The 16067-nt window shown below is 41.2% G+C and overlaps 1 protein-coding gene across 4 annotated transcripts in view; it reads left to right on the top strand.

The window, feature by feature from the left end:
- The window catches only part of SYBU (syntabulin), a 106498-nt gene that overhangs the window by 53620 nt on the left and 36811 nt on the right, over nt 1-16067 (top strand). For all 4 annotated transcript variants that reach the window (XM_084803014.1, XM_084803016.1, XM_084803015.1 and 1 more), the window contains exon 4: nt 6344-6541. In XM_084803014.1, coding sequence (XP_084659140.1) covers nt 6344-6541 — 198 coding nt within the window. The remainder of the gene's footprint in view (nt 1-6343; nt 6542-16067) is intronic.

The following is a 16067-nucleotide window of genomic DNA, read 5'->3' as shown; positions in this document are numbered from 1 at the left end:
CATTAGACATTGTATAAAAGTAGTTTTCTATCATCCTGCCTACTTTCCTTAGCCAAAGTGCTTTTGTAGAAAGAAAAAGAACTTCCCAAACCATTAAAGACTGACAAGTTCACGGAATGAAATATAAGGTTTATTGCTCACTTTTTGCAGTCAGTATGGCTGATGATTCTTTGCTTTTAATGGACAGTTTTTGTTTGAGTCAGGATCTCGTTTAGTCTAAGCTGGGATCAAACTTACTATATAGGCAAGCCTCGCCTTAAACTTCTCATCCTCCTGCCTCTCCCTCCGGAACGCTAGGATCACAGACTTTCACCACCAGGCCTGGAGGATGCAGTGCTGTGAGTCGAACCCAGGGCTTCGTGCATCCTGGACAACCACTGAGCTATACCGCAGTCCCTGATACACAATATCCCACGTGCATCACTTCCAGTGACTTCCGGGGTATCAGAGATTTGAGGAATGAAAAGGACCTCTCTCTCTCTCTCTCTCTCTCTGCTTATTTTAATTTTGTGTGTGTGAAAATTAATTCATAGTTTTTTATATGACTATATATATACTATATGACTTTTTTATATGACTAGCAATCATTTCTACTTACTACCCTTTTTGGTGCTCAAGTCACCCATCTTGTTAGTATTCCATACCTTCTCGCTGTTATCAAGTTCCAGGTGAAACCGCTCCTGGTATAGTAATAGGATTGTCTATTGATATTTATTAAAAATTTTTATAAACAGCAAGCAAGTAAAGCATATTTGTTGTTGTGCTTTTTAATCTAATGAATCAAATAGACCAAATTGTTCTTTTTTTTTTCTGGGCAACTATTACAAAAAGCATTCTTGATTATGTATTTACTTATTTGTACTGAGTACTAATTTTAGAATTGTAAAATGCTATTAAAAATTCTAACATCAACATGATTTTTTATTTTCTTTAATTTCATAAAATCCCATAGAACATTCAAAGTGAGATTAAAATTATTTTATAAAATACATAGACATACTTTTTTTTTATACTTGTAGGCAGTCATCTAATTTTAACTATGCTGCATGTCCCCAGAAAGGAAAATGGCTCTCCCTACCCAATTCAGCTTTTCAACATGGAGGCAATAGAATTATCTTTGCTCCCAGTTTTCCCCAGATGTCTTTACAGGCCTTAAGGACTTTCTCTCCCAATCAACAGTGTAGAAACTACTCTATAGGTCTATTTCTATATTTGTTACTGTTCTTTATATGGACAGAAACTTCCAAGGGTTCCCAAGACCCTTAGGAGTTTCCCCCTGCTCTTAATAAACAAATGAACAATCGCAATCCCACCACCACCACAAGTACCTCTGGCAATCCTCTTGTCTCTGCCTCTACCTCCAGATTGCTGAGATTAAAGGCATGTGCCACCATGCCTTAATCTCTTAAGTGCTCTAATTTTAGATATGCAACATCAAGGTTGGTCGACTCATTTCTTAATATATAAATTAAACAGAAATTTAAATTTTTTCTACCTCATTGCAGGTGGTGATCACTTAGGTATAGTCTTGGCGGGATTGGTTTGACCTAACTTTTACCAGCGGCTATCCTGGACCCATAGAGTTGGGAATTCAAATCACTGACTGCAGAAGGAAATTACCCCACACTTGTAAATTAATCTCCTTGTGCAAAGTAGCCCTGGTTCTTGAAAATATGGGCTCTGTGCTTGTTAGTTTTTATTGCCAATCTGATGAAACCTAGAGTCACGCAGGAAGGGTGAACCTCAACTAAAGACTGCCTGGATCAGAGTAGCCTAGGAACATTTTCTTGATTGCTAATCGATGGAGGTGGGGCCCGTTCCTAAGCAGGTGGTGCTGCTGGGTTGGATAAGAAAACCAGCTGAGCATGAGCCAGTGAGCGGGCGAGTCAGCAAGCAATCTTTTCCCATATTTTCTGCCTGAATTCCTGTGCTGACTTTTTTCAATGGCCCACTGGCATGGAAGTGTAAGCTAAAATAAACCCTTCCCTCCCCTAAGTTGTTTTTGCTCATGGTTTTTATCAAGCACCCTAGAATAGACATACTTACCATGAATCAAAGGAAATATAAACATTCCGTTACATAATAGCACTCACACACACACTCTCTCTCTGTCTCTCTGTGTCTCTCTTTCTCTGTCTCTGTCTCTGTCTCTGTCTCTGTCTCTGTCTCTCTGTCTCTCTCTGTGTCTCTCTCTCTCTCTCTCTCTCTCTCTCTCTCTCTCTCGTGTGTGTGTGTGTGTGTGTGTGTGTGTGTGTGTGTGTGTGTGTTTCAATCTCTCTGTGTCTCTGTGTCTCTGTCTCTCTGTCTCTGTCTCTCTCTCTCTCTCTCTCTCTCTCTCTCTCTTTCTCTCCTTGAAGCCATAGTGCTCTGACCTATAACAAGCATTCCTCCAGCAATCTGAATCTCTAACGACTTGTTCCATTTCCTGCCTAGAAATGGTTCCTCTCATTTCTATTATTTATAAATGTTTGCCATTAATAATTTCTTCATATTAACATGAGCAATAAATGTTGCAATTATAAATACCATGATCTTCAATTTATAGATTATACAGGCAATTTAGCAGTGGGAAACAGAAGGTTTCCTCCACTTAATAAGTTTGGGGATCTAAAGCTACATTTCTTTTTTAAAAATATTTGTTATTTTAATTTTATGTGTATAAATGTTTAGCATACACACACACACACACACACACACACACACACACACACACGTACCATGTGTTTGCCTGGCACCCATAGAGATCAGAAGAAGGCATCAGATCCTCTGAAACTAGAGTTAAAGACAATTGTGAACGGTCATGTGGGTGCTGGGAATATAACCCGGGTCTTCTACAAGAGCAGCAAGTGTTCTTACCCGCTGAGCTACCTCTCTAATCCCCGGAAGCTACATCTTCTAATGTGTGCTTGACCTTATTGTCAGTTATCAACTGTAGGATTGAATATAAACCTCCAAGGAGCAGCAGCTGGGCTTTGCCAGTCTTAGATTATCGTTGTCAATGACAACTGAGAATACCTTGTACGGAGTTCTGAAAGCGAGCGTTGTCTTCTCCCACACTGGTAAGGGCAGCAGAGTAGCCGCAGAAGGCCTAGAAAGGATAACTGCTTCCTCAGTGCTGCATGGAGGAAATCCCGCAGGCACCTGGGTGACCAGGTGATTCTTTGGCACATAAAGTTCTAAGTCTGTGGCAAAAATAATAGGTCTGCTTTTTCATAGTTGCATTCCTTTGTTAGTGTTGGTTCCACTAGACAAATCAGACAAAGAGCCCAAGCCACTGTGAGCACCTATTGATTTTTTTTTTTTTTTTTTGCATGTGCAACTACTCAGACTTCTCAGTTGAGACAAAGTGTACAAATGCGGTGATATATACAAATTCCCTTGGCTTCTTTGTAAGTTGAGTGAGGATCAAAGTGGGTACAGTAACCGTGAGCCTCTTCAGTGCCAGAATTTGATACATATGTGTTAAGAAAATCCCTGTCTCTCATTGCTACTGTTTCTGCAACCGTGGTAGTTATTAAATGCTTGAACTCAAAGCTCAAGATTGATGTATATACTTACCTTCTCAATCTCATCTCCTGAAGGTATAGGCTGTAAATTCTGACGACAAGTGACCATAGACTCCAGGTGAAATACACCTACTGCCCCTCCCACAATAATACCAGTTTCACATCCTAATGTTGTTGTTGTTGTTGTTTGTTTGGTTGTTGTTTTGTTTTTTCAAGACCAGGTTTCTCTGTATAGACTTGGCTGTCCTGGACTCACTTTGTAGACCAGGCTGGCCTCAAACTCACAGAGATTCGCTTGCCTCTGCCTGCCAGAGCTCTGGGATTACCTTACCTGACTAACATCCTAAATTTTATCTAGACTATCATCGCACTTAAAGTGTGTGAAATGACAGATACTGAAAAAAAAATGCTCTGTAGATGCTTTCCTTTTTACTCCAGAAAGATGTAATAGAACCAAGCAAAATATGTTTGTTTGATTTCTATTTATTTAACACACAATTTCAAAAGCTTTTATCAACACTCTTTTTCCCAACTAGAGATCTCTTAATTTTATCACTATAATTCTGGGCACTTTCAGAAAGAAAAAAAAAAAAGACATTCTAAAGCATAGGTTTTTTTTTAATCTGGATGCAGTATCTTTCCAAAAAAAAATAATTGATGTGTCTGATTCACAAGCAAATAATTGTAAAGGCATCAGCAATTTTGAGTGCTCTGACTACATTCATTTTGGGTTTATCCCTATTTGAAATAGGAAAAGTTTCTGTGGAAAAATGTGCAGATATATTAGTTGCTGGAGTCTGACCGGGTACTCAGATATGCACCCTGAAAGGCAAGCTCCGCTGAAACAAGAGCACACAAATAGAGGGGAAGGCATAGAGAGCACGTGATGACTAGGCGAACAGTGGCAGCCCAGAGAGGGGCTCACCTCTGGAACACAGGAACACAGTCAGGAAGGATATAGCACATTTGCAGGCACAGTGTGCTAACAACAACCACTCATTTCTAGAAACAGATTGTAAAGGTTCCCATAAACAGTAATGTGTCCAAAAGTTTGGGGAAAAAAAAAGCAAGAAAAACACATTATCTTAAAGTGCCAAGTTCATTTTGTTCCAGGGACTCAGATATTTCATAATAAAAACTGAAGTGGAAGCCAGAAAATGGAGCAATGGCAACTTCTTTGTAGACAAAGCCTAGCACAGTTCATGCAGTCCTTGTATTTTCTTCAGCCCGAGTTACATTCAGTCCTTATTCCAGCTGTGCAGCCCCTATAGTAGACGGCAAATCACTCTGGCTACCCTAACAGTCAAAAAAAAAAAAAAAACAGCTCTAAGATTACTAGTGGTATGAATCATTTTGTAGTCTTTGGTTTAATTGGTAAAGTGGGTTCTGATATCAAAATAATTTCATTTATTAAAAAAATATTGAGTAACGAAAATTTACTATTTTGCTGAATATGCATACTTCAAAGTAACATTAATTTGGTCCTAAATTATCATTAAAGCTTAAATGCATAAACCATCCATCTTAAATACTCCAATAAATGAGGAAAGCATTTTTAAGAGACAACAATGTGAGTTTTCTGTTTGCTTAATGGGTACGGGCACAGATCAGCTCATCACATATACATTAGCTTAAAATAATGACCTCAGTTATATTTAGCTGTATTGAAACTTAGCGTTTATTTTTCCAGTTTACTAAAGGTAGTAATAGATCTGTTTGGACCATTTTTTTGGCTGGATATATGTGTTTTTTTTTTTAATGGGGGAATCTCTTTCTGCTTCTTTAACCTTCTAAAGTCAAAGTCTTTCTGAAAATTCTGTGAACCAGGCGATGGGCTGTATGATCAAAAGCTCGGGTAATGTCAGAAATATTCAAATAATTTTACTTTCCTAACCAAAACAACTCTGAAAAGTGCATGCTAATTATCTTAAGTTTTTCTTCTGAATTCTGTGGTACTTACCCCACCCAAAACACCTGAGAATAGCAAGGCACAAGGGCATACACCGCTAGCCCCAGTGCTTGGGAGGCAGATGGAGATGGATTTCGGTGAGTTCCAGTCCAGCCAGGCCACATAGTGAGATTCTGTTCCAACACTGAAACAAATAAGCAAAATCCCAAACTTAAAGTCTGTGGACATCTGTGAGCTAAAATGATACCATATAAAATAGTCAAGGAGGTGCGCACTTTGTTTCCCAAAAATGCACGTTACAGAAGTCTTTATGATCAAAAGACTTAGAAAGGTATACGTACTGGCTGGTTTATGTCAACTTAACACAAGGGAGAGTCATCGGAGAGAAAGGAGCTGCAGCTGAGAAAGATGGCTCTATAAGGTCCAGCAATTTCTCAATTAGTGATCAATAAGGGAGGGGCCCAGTCTATTGTGGGTGGGGCCATCCCTGGCCTGGTAGTTCTGGGTTTTCTAAGCAGGCTGAGCAGGCCAGCAAGCAGCACTTCCTCCATGCCATCTGCATCTGCTCCTGCTCCTCTTCCTGCCTTGGGTTCTTGTCCTGGCTTCCTTCAATAAGGAACAGCAATATGGAAGTGTAAGCTAATAAACCTTTTCCTCTCCAGCTTGCTTTTGGGTCACGGTGTTTCATTTCAGCAATAGAAGCCCTAACTAAGATAGTATATATTTAAAGTATTTCCTTAAAATAGTATTTTCTTTGCCGATGTGTGTGGCCAAAATATGGAAAAGCAAAAGAAGGGTCCTAATAGGAGAGTCATGCCCAGTTTACTCGGTCTTAGAAGCAACTCACTCATGAGCATGTATGTGCCTGGCACACCGCACAGCTGGCTTCCCTATCGTAACTCAACACTCATTGATTTCTGTCTCCTAGATGACACAGGTTGTCCCAGTAGCCAGTCGGTATCCCCTGTGAAGACTCCCTCAGACACAGGGCACAGTCCCGTTGGCTTTTGCCCTGGGAGCGATGAAGATTTTACCAGGAAGAAATGCAGGATTGGAATGGTTGGTGAGGGAAATGTCCAGCCAGCTCGTTATAAAAAAGACTCAAAGGGAGGTGTTGTGAAGCCAGGTAAGTGCCCTTACTGTTCATATTTTTTATTTATTTTTTTTTGAGATTACAATATCATTAAATCATTTTCTTCTTCCCTTTCTTTGCCCCAACCCCTCCCAAATCCTCCTCTTTGCTCCTTCTCAAATTCATGGCCTCTTTTTTTTTCATTAATTGTTGTTATATGTACAAATATGTATCTACATACATATGTTTCTAAGTACATAAATGCAGTCTGCTTAGTCTGTTTACTATTACTTGTACATATGTTTTCAGGATAACCATTTGGTATTGAATAGTGAATTGATGTGCTCTTCCTTTGGGGAGATAAAGTTCAGTAAAAAAAAGATTTTCCCAGGAACTTGCCTATCAAGTCAGAAATGACTCCAGCTGGGCATGGTGGTGCACACCTGTAATCTCAGCACTCAGAAAGGCAAAAGCAGGCAAATGTCTGTGAGTCTAAGGCCAGCCGGGTCTACAAAGCAAGTCTAGGACAGCCAGGGCTACACAGAGAAACCCTGTCTCGAAAACCCAAAAGAGAGGGAGGCGGGGAAATGAAAAGAGAAAGAGAGAAAGAGAGAAAGAGAGAAAGAAAGAAAGAAAGAAAGAAAGAAAGAAAGAAAGAAAGAAAGAAAGAAAAAGAAAAGAGGAATGACTCATGTACCCAGGACCCGGAAACATTTATAAAGAAGGTACCGTGTAGACTATTTAACGAAATACCTGCTAGGAGTTAAGTGCAGTGTGTAACCATCATAGATAGATGTATTTGTTTTCTAAGAAAGCAAGTTGGAAACATATAAGCTGGATGGTTTAACAGACATTTAAACTCTATAAATCAGTCCTGAGTTATATTATGAATAAATTACAAAATAAAAAGAGACTACTTGATATTTCTAAAGTGACAACACATGGGAAGAGATATTTATATTGATGCCAATCCCTACAGTTAGGCTTAATTGCTTAACCAGCTAATTTACTTCCTTTTAGATATTTAAAGTGTAACGTGTTTACATGTAGATGCATCTGTATTTCAATAATTATAGAATATTAAATACTGTAAGGTGACATGCAGATAGCTATTGCAATGATGGAGTTGCCATGTGCTTAAAAGGTAAATTCTCAGAACCTACCATCTATAAATATTATGTGTATCTCAAAAGTACAAACAAAAAATGACATAAGAATTTAACACCCATGGCTGTACTGCTCACACACGCGCCCACGCGCACACACACACACACACACACACACACACACACCTGACAAGTCTTCCACCTTAGCTAACCTAATTAAGATCATCACTCACAGCATGCCTAGCATCTCAGGTGGTTCTAGATCTCGTCAAGCTAAGAATTGAGACTCACCATTATAGAGACAGGGTCCAAATATCTTATGTCCGTCTATTTAAATTGTATTATTTAGTTGCTTTTATTCTGTTTAACTGTTGTGCACATAGCACCATTTTTTAATCCAAAAATGGGTTGGTCCCCCAAAAGGATACCTTAAATCCTTTAGCAGGTGCTCTTAGTCCTGCACGCCCCAGGCCCTGGAATCCACTAACCACTCTCTTTTTCTGTCGATTTGTATTGTCTCAGGCAACAAAATGGTACATGTACCCTGTCACATATGACTTTCACTTAGAATAACATCTTCAGGACTCATTAATCTAGTGTATATTGATATTTTTCCTTTTTAATGTTCCATTGTGTGTAAATTCTCATTGTGAAATAACAGTTTAATCTCAAACAGCACTTTGAGATTTACCAAAAAAGTGAATGCGTGAGGTGCTGGAGAGATGGCTCAGTGGTTAAGAGCATTTGCTGCTCTTCCAGAGGACCTGAGTTCAATTCTCAGGACCCACACAGTAGCTCACAACTGTCAGAAACTCTGGTTCCAGAAGATCTGGCACCCTCACACAGATAAATCTGCAGGAAAAACATCAATGTGCATAACAATAAATCTTTTTTTAAAAATCTATGCGTAAACAGTATTGAGAGTTCCCATGGGTTTCCTCACTGCCTTCAACTTCTCCTCTGGTTAACACTTAATCAAGCATTCTGCTATGCCCCATTTTCTTATCCTCTCATAAGTTGGACATTTGGACTGTGTCTATAATTTAACTATTATGCATAATGGTGCCATGCATTTTTGTTTACATGTTTCTGTGTGAACATGTTCTCAGTTCCATCAGATATATAGCAAAGGGTAAAAGTGCTAGGTCAGGTGGTGACTCTGTACTAACATTTTAATGAACTGCCAGATTCACTTCCAACATGGCTGAAACATTTGTCTTTCCCCCCAGCAATGTCTGAGGGATCTAGCAACTTTGGTTGTAGACTATCTCTATTTAAAAACAATAGTCTTTTTTTTTTCCTTCTTGGTCTTTGTCTATTATGTGTCATCATCACGACAGAATACCTGAGATTGGGTGATACAGAAAGAAATTTATTGCTTATGATTTGGAACTCTAGGGAGTTCAAAGTGGGGAGCTGGGGCCTTTCTAGCTGGGTTAGAATATGGTGGAGGGTAGCAAATACAGAAGACAGGTAGCATATTGGCCAGGTCTCTCTCATCTCTTATAGGCCATCGTAGGGTTGCTTGTGTACCTACAGTCCATAAGAAATGACCTTGTACACAAAATATCCCGTACCGTCTCAACATCTTCTTGGATCTAGTTTAATAGGATATATAAATCCGGATTTAATGACCCTAATCCAAAGGTGATGCTAGAGACAAACCTCTTGATTTCATTGATCCTAGGCATAAATAACACCTAAGCAATCCTTTGTCGATCTTTTGACTTGTACTAAAGGAATCCTTCAATGTTCTCACTCAACTACAATCTCAAAAGTTGTCATTGCGAGAGCACTTGCCGGTTGTGAACGGAGCCCAATTCTGTACAGCGAGCTCCTCGTATGAGAGGAATCTGCACGGTGGCCTACATTTGTCTCTGAACTTCTGGCTGAGTAAAACTGTCCATCTCATCAGTGTAGAGAGAGGAAATCCAGGAAGCAAGGCCCCAGGATGACTCCTACAGTTTATAAAATGCGGAGACAAAGGTCGTTAAAGCGCAGGAAGGTCCTGCTCTCGGGTTTAAGTTGAGCCACCTGCTTCTCCACAGCCCCCGCCAGACACAAGCCAAAGCTGACCTTTAGCTCTAGCTGTGTGTTCTATTTCAAAATAGACAATTCATTAAAACCAATGCAGGTTTACTAAAATAGCAAGCAATTAGTGGCTATCCCTCGGGGGCCTCGGGGACTCTAAGATTAAGTAACCAAAGCCCATCTACTTTTAGGTTCTGTTGCTCTAGATTTGGGGACACCATTGTCCCTACCTCAAAAAGCAGTCCCCGAAATGTCCCTGAGCTCAGTGGCAAAGAACAAATAATGGCCACTGGCCTTGTGGTGTACACAGAGCAGAGAGCGCTGCCAGGGGCTTGCAGGAAGGCCTTGGAAAGGTGAATAACAATCAAGCAAGCTTGCCCTTTGCCAACGGAGCCCTGAGGTGCTTCCTGCCAGGCAGGAACTCCTTCTGGAAACTTCTGGGAGGCCATCTGTCATTTTGGCTTCTGTTGCTTACTAACTATGCAGATTTAATTAAAAGTTGTATCAAAGAGCAAAGCGAAGCATTCCTACAGTGCTGTTGGATGGTGATTCTCCTTTCCAGTTTTTCTTTTATTCCAGTTTTGGCAAAATGTTGGAGGATGCATCTGTGTTTGTCATGAGCTAAGTATCCAGTGGGTTCTTCAGCGGGAAACGGACTGTGTCCTTTGTACAATGAGGTCAGTGTGAGGGAGCAGGAAGGTGATGAACAAGTGTGACCCCATTTTGAGGGAGTTTGTAATCCAAGGCAGAGCACGGTATGATAAGTCTGAGTGACAGCACGGATCAAAAGGAAAGGAATGGAAGCCTCCCTCCCTCCCTGGTGGCTATTGGAGGAATATCCTATTGCCTGTGTGTGGTGTACTGTCAGGATTTAAAACTATTTTACCCATAAGTGAAAGCCATAACTGGTTTGTTGCAAGTCCATTATTATATTTCAGAGCCACTTGCAGTTGTTGGTTCACTACTTGAGAATATCTTAACCTAAGGAAGAAAAGGACCCACTGTCATTATTTTACAAACTGAAGTATTAAATCCTTTATCCACACACTGCCTAGAAAGATGGGGGGGTGGGGGGAGTCACAATTACACAGCTTAAACAAATAGGAATAGTGAGAGGAAAATCCACTAGAGGCAGTGGAAGGGATAAGAGTGAGTGGTTGGGGCTACAATGCTGGGAAAGAAATCTACCTAGAAGCTGAAATGTTGAAATCTGCATTTGAAAGATGCCGCTGTATCTCCTTGGCCTTGGCATCAGATATCACCCGCTATTGAAATTAGAGACCTGGCTGGCTGAACTATAATAACCTCAAAACAATGGCCCGGGATTGGTTACTTCGGGGTATGGGGGAGTGGAAGGAGAGGGAAACAAAACACAATTATCCCCCCCCCACCCCGCCCCGAATCTTGAGGCATTTGCTAGAAAACCCAGGGGGTACCAACTAGGTTAATTACTAGTCGGCCCTTGTTGCCTTAATAGAGCCCCTTTGTACAGTGCACCCCAGATGTGTTCCTGGTCGGTTCTACTTCAGGGCTAATTCACTGAAGTGAAATAACTGCCTGGCCACTTACCTGAGTCCACTCTTACAAACCTCAGCTGCCAGACTACCAGCCTCAGCCCCGGGAGTCGGTACACCAGGTGCAGCTCTTCCTGGTGCCACTTTGGAATTAGAATTCCTCTTCGTTGTGTAGGCCAAGTGGGCCTTGAACACACAGCAATCCTTCTGCCTTTGCCTCCCGAGTGTTGAGGTACCAGGCCACCACAGTGAGTTTCTAAGAGTTTATAACTGCCATCTGTTTTGTTGTTGTTCTTTTGGGTTTTTTGTTTTTGTTTTTCAAAACAATTTTAATTACAGTTTCCCCTCCCCCAACTTCACCCACATCTCCCTCCCCTCCCCTCCTATCCAAATCCACACTCTTTCTTTCTCCCTCTCATTAGAAAACAGGCAACTTGGTGCAGTGGCTGGCAGAGAGGTGGTTTGGCGCATGCCTGTAATCCCAGCACTCAGGGAGGAAGAGGCAAGTGGATTTCTGTGAGTTCGAGGCCAGCCTGGGCTACAAAGCATGTCCAGGACAGCCAAGGCTACACAGAGAAACCCTGTCTCAAAAAACTAAAAAGAGAAAAAGAATAAGGAAGAAAGAAAAGAAGCAGGCATTTAGAAATAATAGCAAAATAAGATAAAATAAAAACAAAACAAACGGGAATGGGACAAAGTGAACAAACAAAACAGAAGAAAATGCATAAGAAACACATGTAGATGGAGAAACACACACATTTGCACACATAGAAATCCCATAAAACAAAAGCAAAAACAAAAAAAAGAAATCCCATAAAACATAAAACCAACCGGAAACCAAAAAATACACACAAAAAGACCAGTAAGGTGAAAACAAACAAACAAACAAAAACCCCGAAAAGCATTATGAGACAAAGAACCTCCAAAAATGCTATTGAGTTTGTTCTGTGGTGTCCATCTATTGCTGGACACGGGGCCTGCCCTTAAAGAGCACTTTGCATCCCCAGTGAGTGTTGTAGAAAATATATTTTTCCTTTGCAAGAGGAAATGACAGATAACTTCCAGGTTAGGGATGGGTGCATGTGTCTAGTTCCCCTCTCAGTGCTGGGACTTACCTGCCTTACACCTGCGCAGGCTCTGTGCGTGCTGCCACAGTCTCTGTAAGCTTATATGAGTCTGGAGCCTGTCGTGTTTAGAAGTATTTGTTTCCTTGGTGTCTCCCATCCCTTCTGGATCTGATGGGAAGGACTTGATGAAGATATTGTAAGTAGTGTTCATTTAGGACTGGGTTTTGCAAGGTCTCTCATTCTCTGCACATTGGTCTATTGATGGTGTCTGCATTGTTCTGCCCTATTGCCGTCAGGAGCTTTCTTAATGATGGCTGAGCAAGAAACTGACCTATGAGTATAGCAGAATGTTATTAGGAATCATCCTACTGCTATATTCCTTTAGCAGAATAGAAGTGTTTGCCTTTCCCCTAGGTCCATGATCTATCTAGTCTTAGGGCCTTGACAACCCAAGCAGTGTCAGGGATGGGCCTTAAACCCAACGTAGGCTGGTTACCCCCACAGGCTTTGTGCCGTTATTGCACCAGCGTTTCTTACAGATAGGTCTCCATTGTAGGTCCAAAGGTTTGCAGCTGGGTTGCTATTTACCTTTCTCCTTTGGTAGTCTACAGAATTCCTTCCAGTCCCATGAACACTCGTCAGCACGGGTGAAGGCTCTAGGTAGGCACTGGCTCGACTTTCCATGTTCTCTGACAGGGAGTTGATTTCCTCACATCTTGTCAGGCATCAGCAAAATACTCCAGCAGCAAAGCGCAGCCTCAAGTATGGACTGCAATCTGCTTCTGACATTGAGATAAACAGGTGGAAACCCTTGAAAGGATGTATTAGATTTACTCTGGGGCGTGGGTGGCATTCTGAGATTTGGCTGGATATCAGTAAAGCCAATGGTAAGAAAAGCTGAGCGCCTTACTGAGTAGTCACTGTCCTTGGCATAACTCAGAAGCACTCGACTCATTTAATTCTAACGTCGGGACAGAACAAAGCGAAACAAAACAAGAAAAACAGATGTTATTATCTTACATTTCGCAGTTAGGGACAATAAAACACAAAGATGTTTAGTAGCTCACCCCAGGTCACAAGAGCTTATAAATGGATTTCAGGTGGGTTACCCATATTTATTGCTTTTAACCCTTACAGAAGTTGTAAGGTCCACCTCCGAAATTTGTAATTTTAAATTGAGTAGAGCAGTGTGGCAATTAAGAAAGATGTACTGGTATAAGATAATGTATTTACTATCCCTAAAAACTCTTATTAGTTATTTTAATTTACCTGTTACAGACATGGGTAGATGGTGCTGACTGTGGCTGATGACAGTGTGACATAAGTTACATTCAAAAGGTTGACTACAAACTGTTTTGAGGAATACCAGTAAAACAAATAATGGAGATCGGATGTAAACATCAAAGGAATGTGAAGGCCCTAAGTTATTTCCACTTAATGATGAGTGAAGCCATTCTTTATGAAATTTGTTGCTATGAATAAGAATTACACCATCCCAAGATATGCATATACATATATGTATGGAGAAGCAGACATACAGAATATGAAGATATATATTATATATGTCTATATATGATATATAATTGATAGATGATATTAAATATAGATAAATAGATGAGGGAGGGGATATGAATATGGAAGTGGTTGGTGGTGGAATTCAGACTCATCCATTTGTTAGATGGCCTGGTTCGTTTGTACCGCCAACTTAACATGGCCCAAAGTTGGCTGGGAAGGGGGAACCTTCTCCCCAGAATAAGAATTCCCTGAATCAGATTGGCCTGTGTCAGTGTCTGTGAGAGATGACCTTTATTCATGAGTGGTATAGGAGAGGGGACTCAGCTCCCGGTGGGCAGTCCCATCCACAGGCTGCTGGGCCTAGGATATATAAGCCAGGCCAGCTCGGCACGAGCCAGAGGGCAAGGCAGGAAGTAGCAATCCTCCAGGTTCCTAACCTGACTTCTTCCCTGAAGCTGCTTTTGGTCCAATGTTTTTTATCAGAGCAAAAGAATGAAGTTGGAACATTAGACAAGCACTCTCCCTAATTTTTTTTTTATTAATTTATTCTTGTTACATCTCAATGGTTATCCCATCCCTTGTATCCTCCCATTCCTTCCTCCCTCCCATTTTCCCCTTACTCCCCTCCCCTATGACCATGACTGAGCGGGACCTCCTCCCCTTGTATATGCTCATAGGGTATCAAGTCTCTTCTTGGTAGCCTGCTATCCTTCCTCTGAGTGTCACCAGGTCTAATGAAGATCATTGCTTTGTCCAAGAGGGCATTTGAAGTTATTATAAAACAGGACTCCAAAGGCGTCTTGCTGATAAAAAAATGTTCACACGGAATACAGCAGATAATGCCCTATGGTGGGCAGCTTCACAGACTAACTCAGCAGGACCAAAACAGCAGCATCCAGCATGAATGTAATGGGCGTACTTAAGTGTTTATCTCTGTGGCTGGTTTACATGTTTACTCTCATGCCTTTCTTCCATCTGTGCCTTTGATGACATACTCAATCAAAATAATGGTGCCAAATGGGACTTAATGGGCTTCCCCTAAGAACTGGCGAATCATAATCCTCTTCTCAGAGGCAACTGCTGTCCAAATCCCAGCCTCCCAGGATTTATTGCATGGCCAGTGTTGTCAGTCACTGAGTTGAGGGTCTGCCGGATGCTCACTACTTACTATAATGTGTGGAGGAAGCCATGTAGGCCAGTCATACTTGGAGGAAGCTACAGCTGACTGACTAAGCCCACCCTTGAGCATTCTCATCCATTCCCAGCGTGACAGACATAAACCCGGGGAGCATCTTTCATATGCAAACTCATAAATCTAGAGCTATAAATCATGCACATGTGGCTTTAGGTTGGGCTTCTTATTTTCTCCGTACTGGAGAAACACTTACTGAAGACTATCTGCAAAGAAGGAGGAATACTTGAGGGATCTTACCTGCTTGGTAAAAATACATGGTTATAATCGCTTAGAGCCAGTCCCACATCCTGAAGTAACAAGACAGGAGGGTTATGTATTAATTCAGGTTCTCTAAAGGAATGCTCTGATACAATGGACAATAAATTCATATGTGTGTGTGTACACATATAGTGCGTGTTCATATATATGTCCATGTATATATTCATATATATACATATATATACATACATGTATATATATTAGAGTGGCTTACAGGCTGTGATCTAGTAGTCTATCAATAACTATCTCCTGATGGAAAAGGCAAAGATCTGGTAGTTGTTCTGTCCAGTAGTCCCAGTCTGGAGGTCCAGGAAACTCCTAGAGAGCCACCAGTTTTCTGCCTATGTTGGAATCCTTAAGAAGTAGGCTCTAGCACCAACAATGGGATGGCTTGCATTGATGAATTTGCCAGTGAGAGTGAGGCCAAGCTTGAAGGCTCCTTGTGAAGGAATTATAGGCTCAGATAGGGGTACCAATGACCTGAGTTTATTGTTTTCTTCACTAGGACATTTGTAGTATAGCATGTGGTTGTGCCTGTACAATGGTTTACAAAAATGTATGTATTTGGCAACACAGTCCGTTGCCTTGGGCAATTCACGTAGTAAACTTCTTCTACCACGTGACCTGGATCAGGGAGCCATTAAATGGCATCAGTAAATAAGCTGTCTGGCACCAACCAAGGGTTAGCTCTGGAACGTGGCTGCAATATGCTTGGTAGAATACTTGTAGTGTTACATAAAGGCGTTGCATCACCTTACATGAGAGTTTAAAGGGAGGGAACCCTCGGTTCACCATGCAATTAAGAAGAGGTCTCTGCGGGGCCCAGGTTTGCCACCTGGCTATATGCACTCACCAGCTCATCCATCCTTTCAGTCCATACTTACGAAGTAGTTT

The sequence above is a fragment of the Acomys minous genome (assembly GCF_964271855.1).
Source record: "Acomys minous genome assembly, chromosome: 12".
Lineage (NCBI taxonomy): Eukaryota > Metazoa > Chordata > Mammalia > Rodentia > Muridae > Acomys > Acomys minous.
The sequence above is the reverse complement of the archived record's forward strand: the minus strand, read 5'-3'. Positions and strand labels throughout refer to the sequence as shown.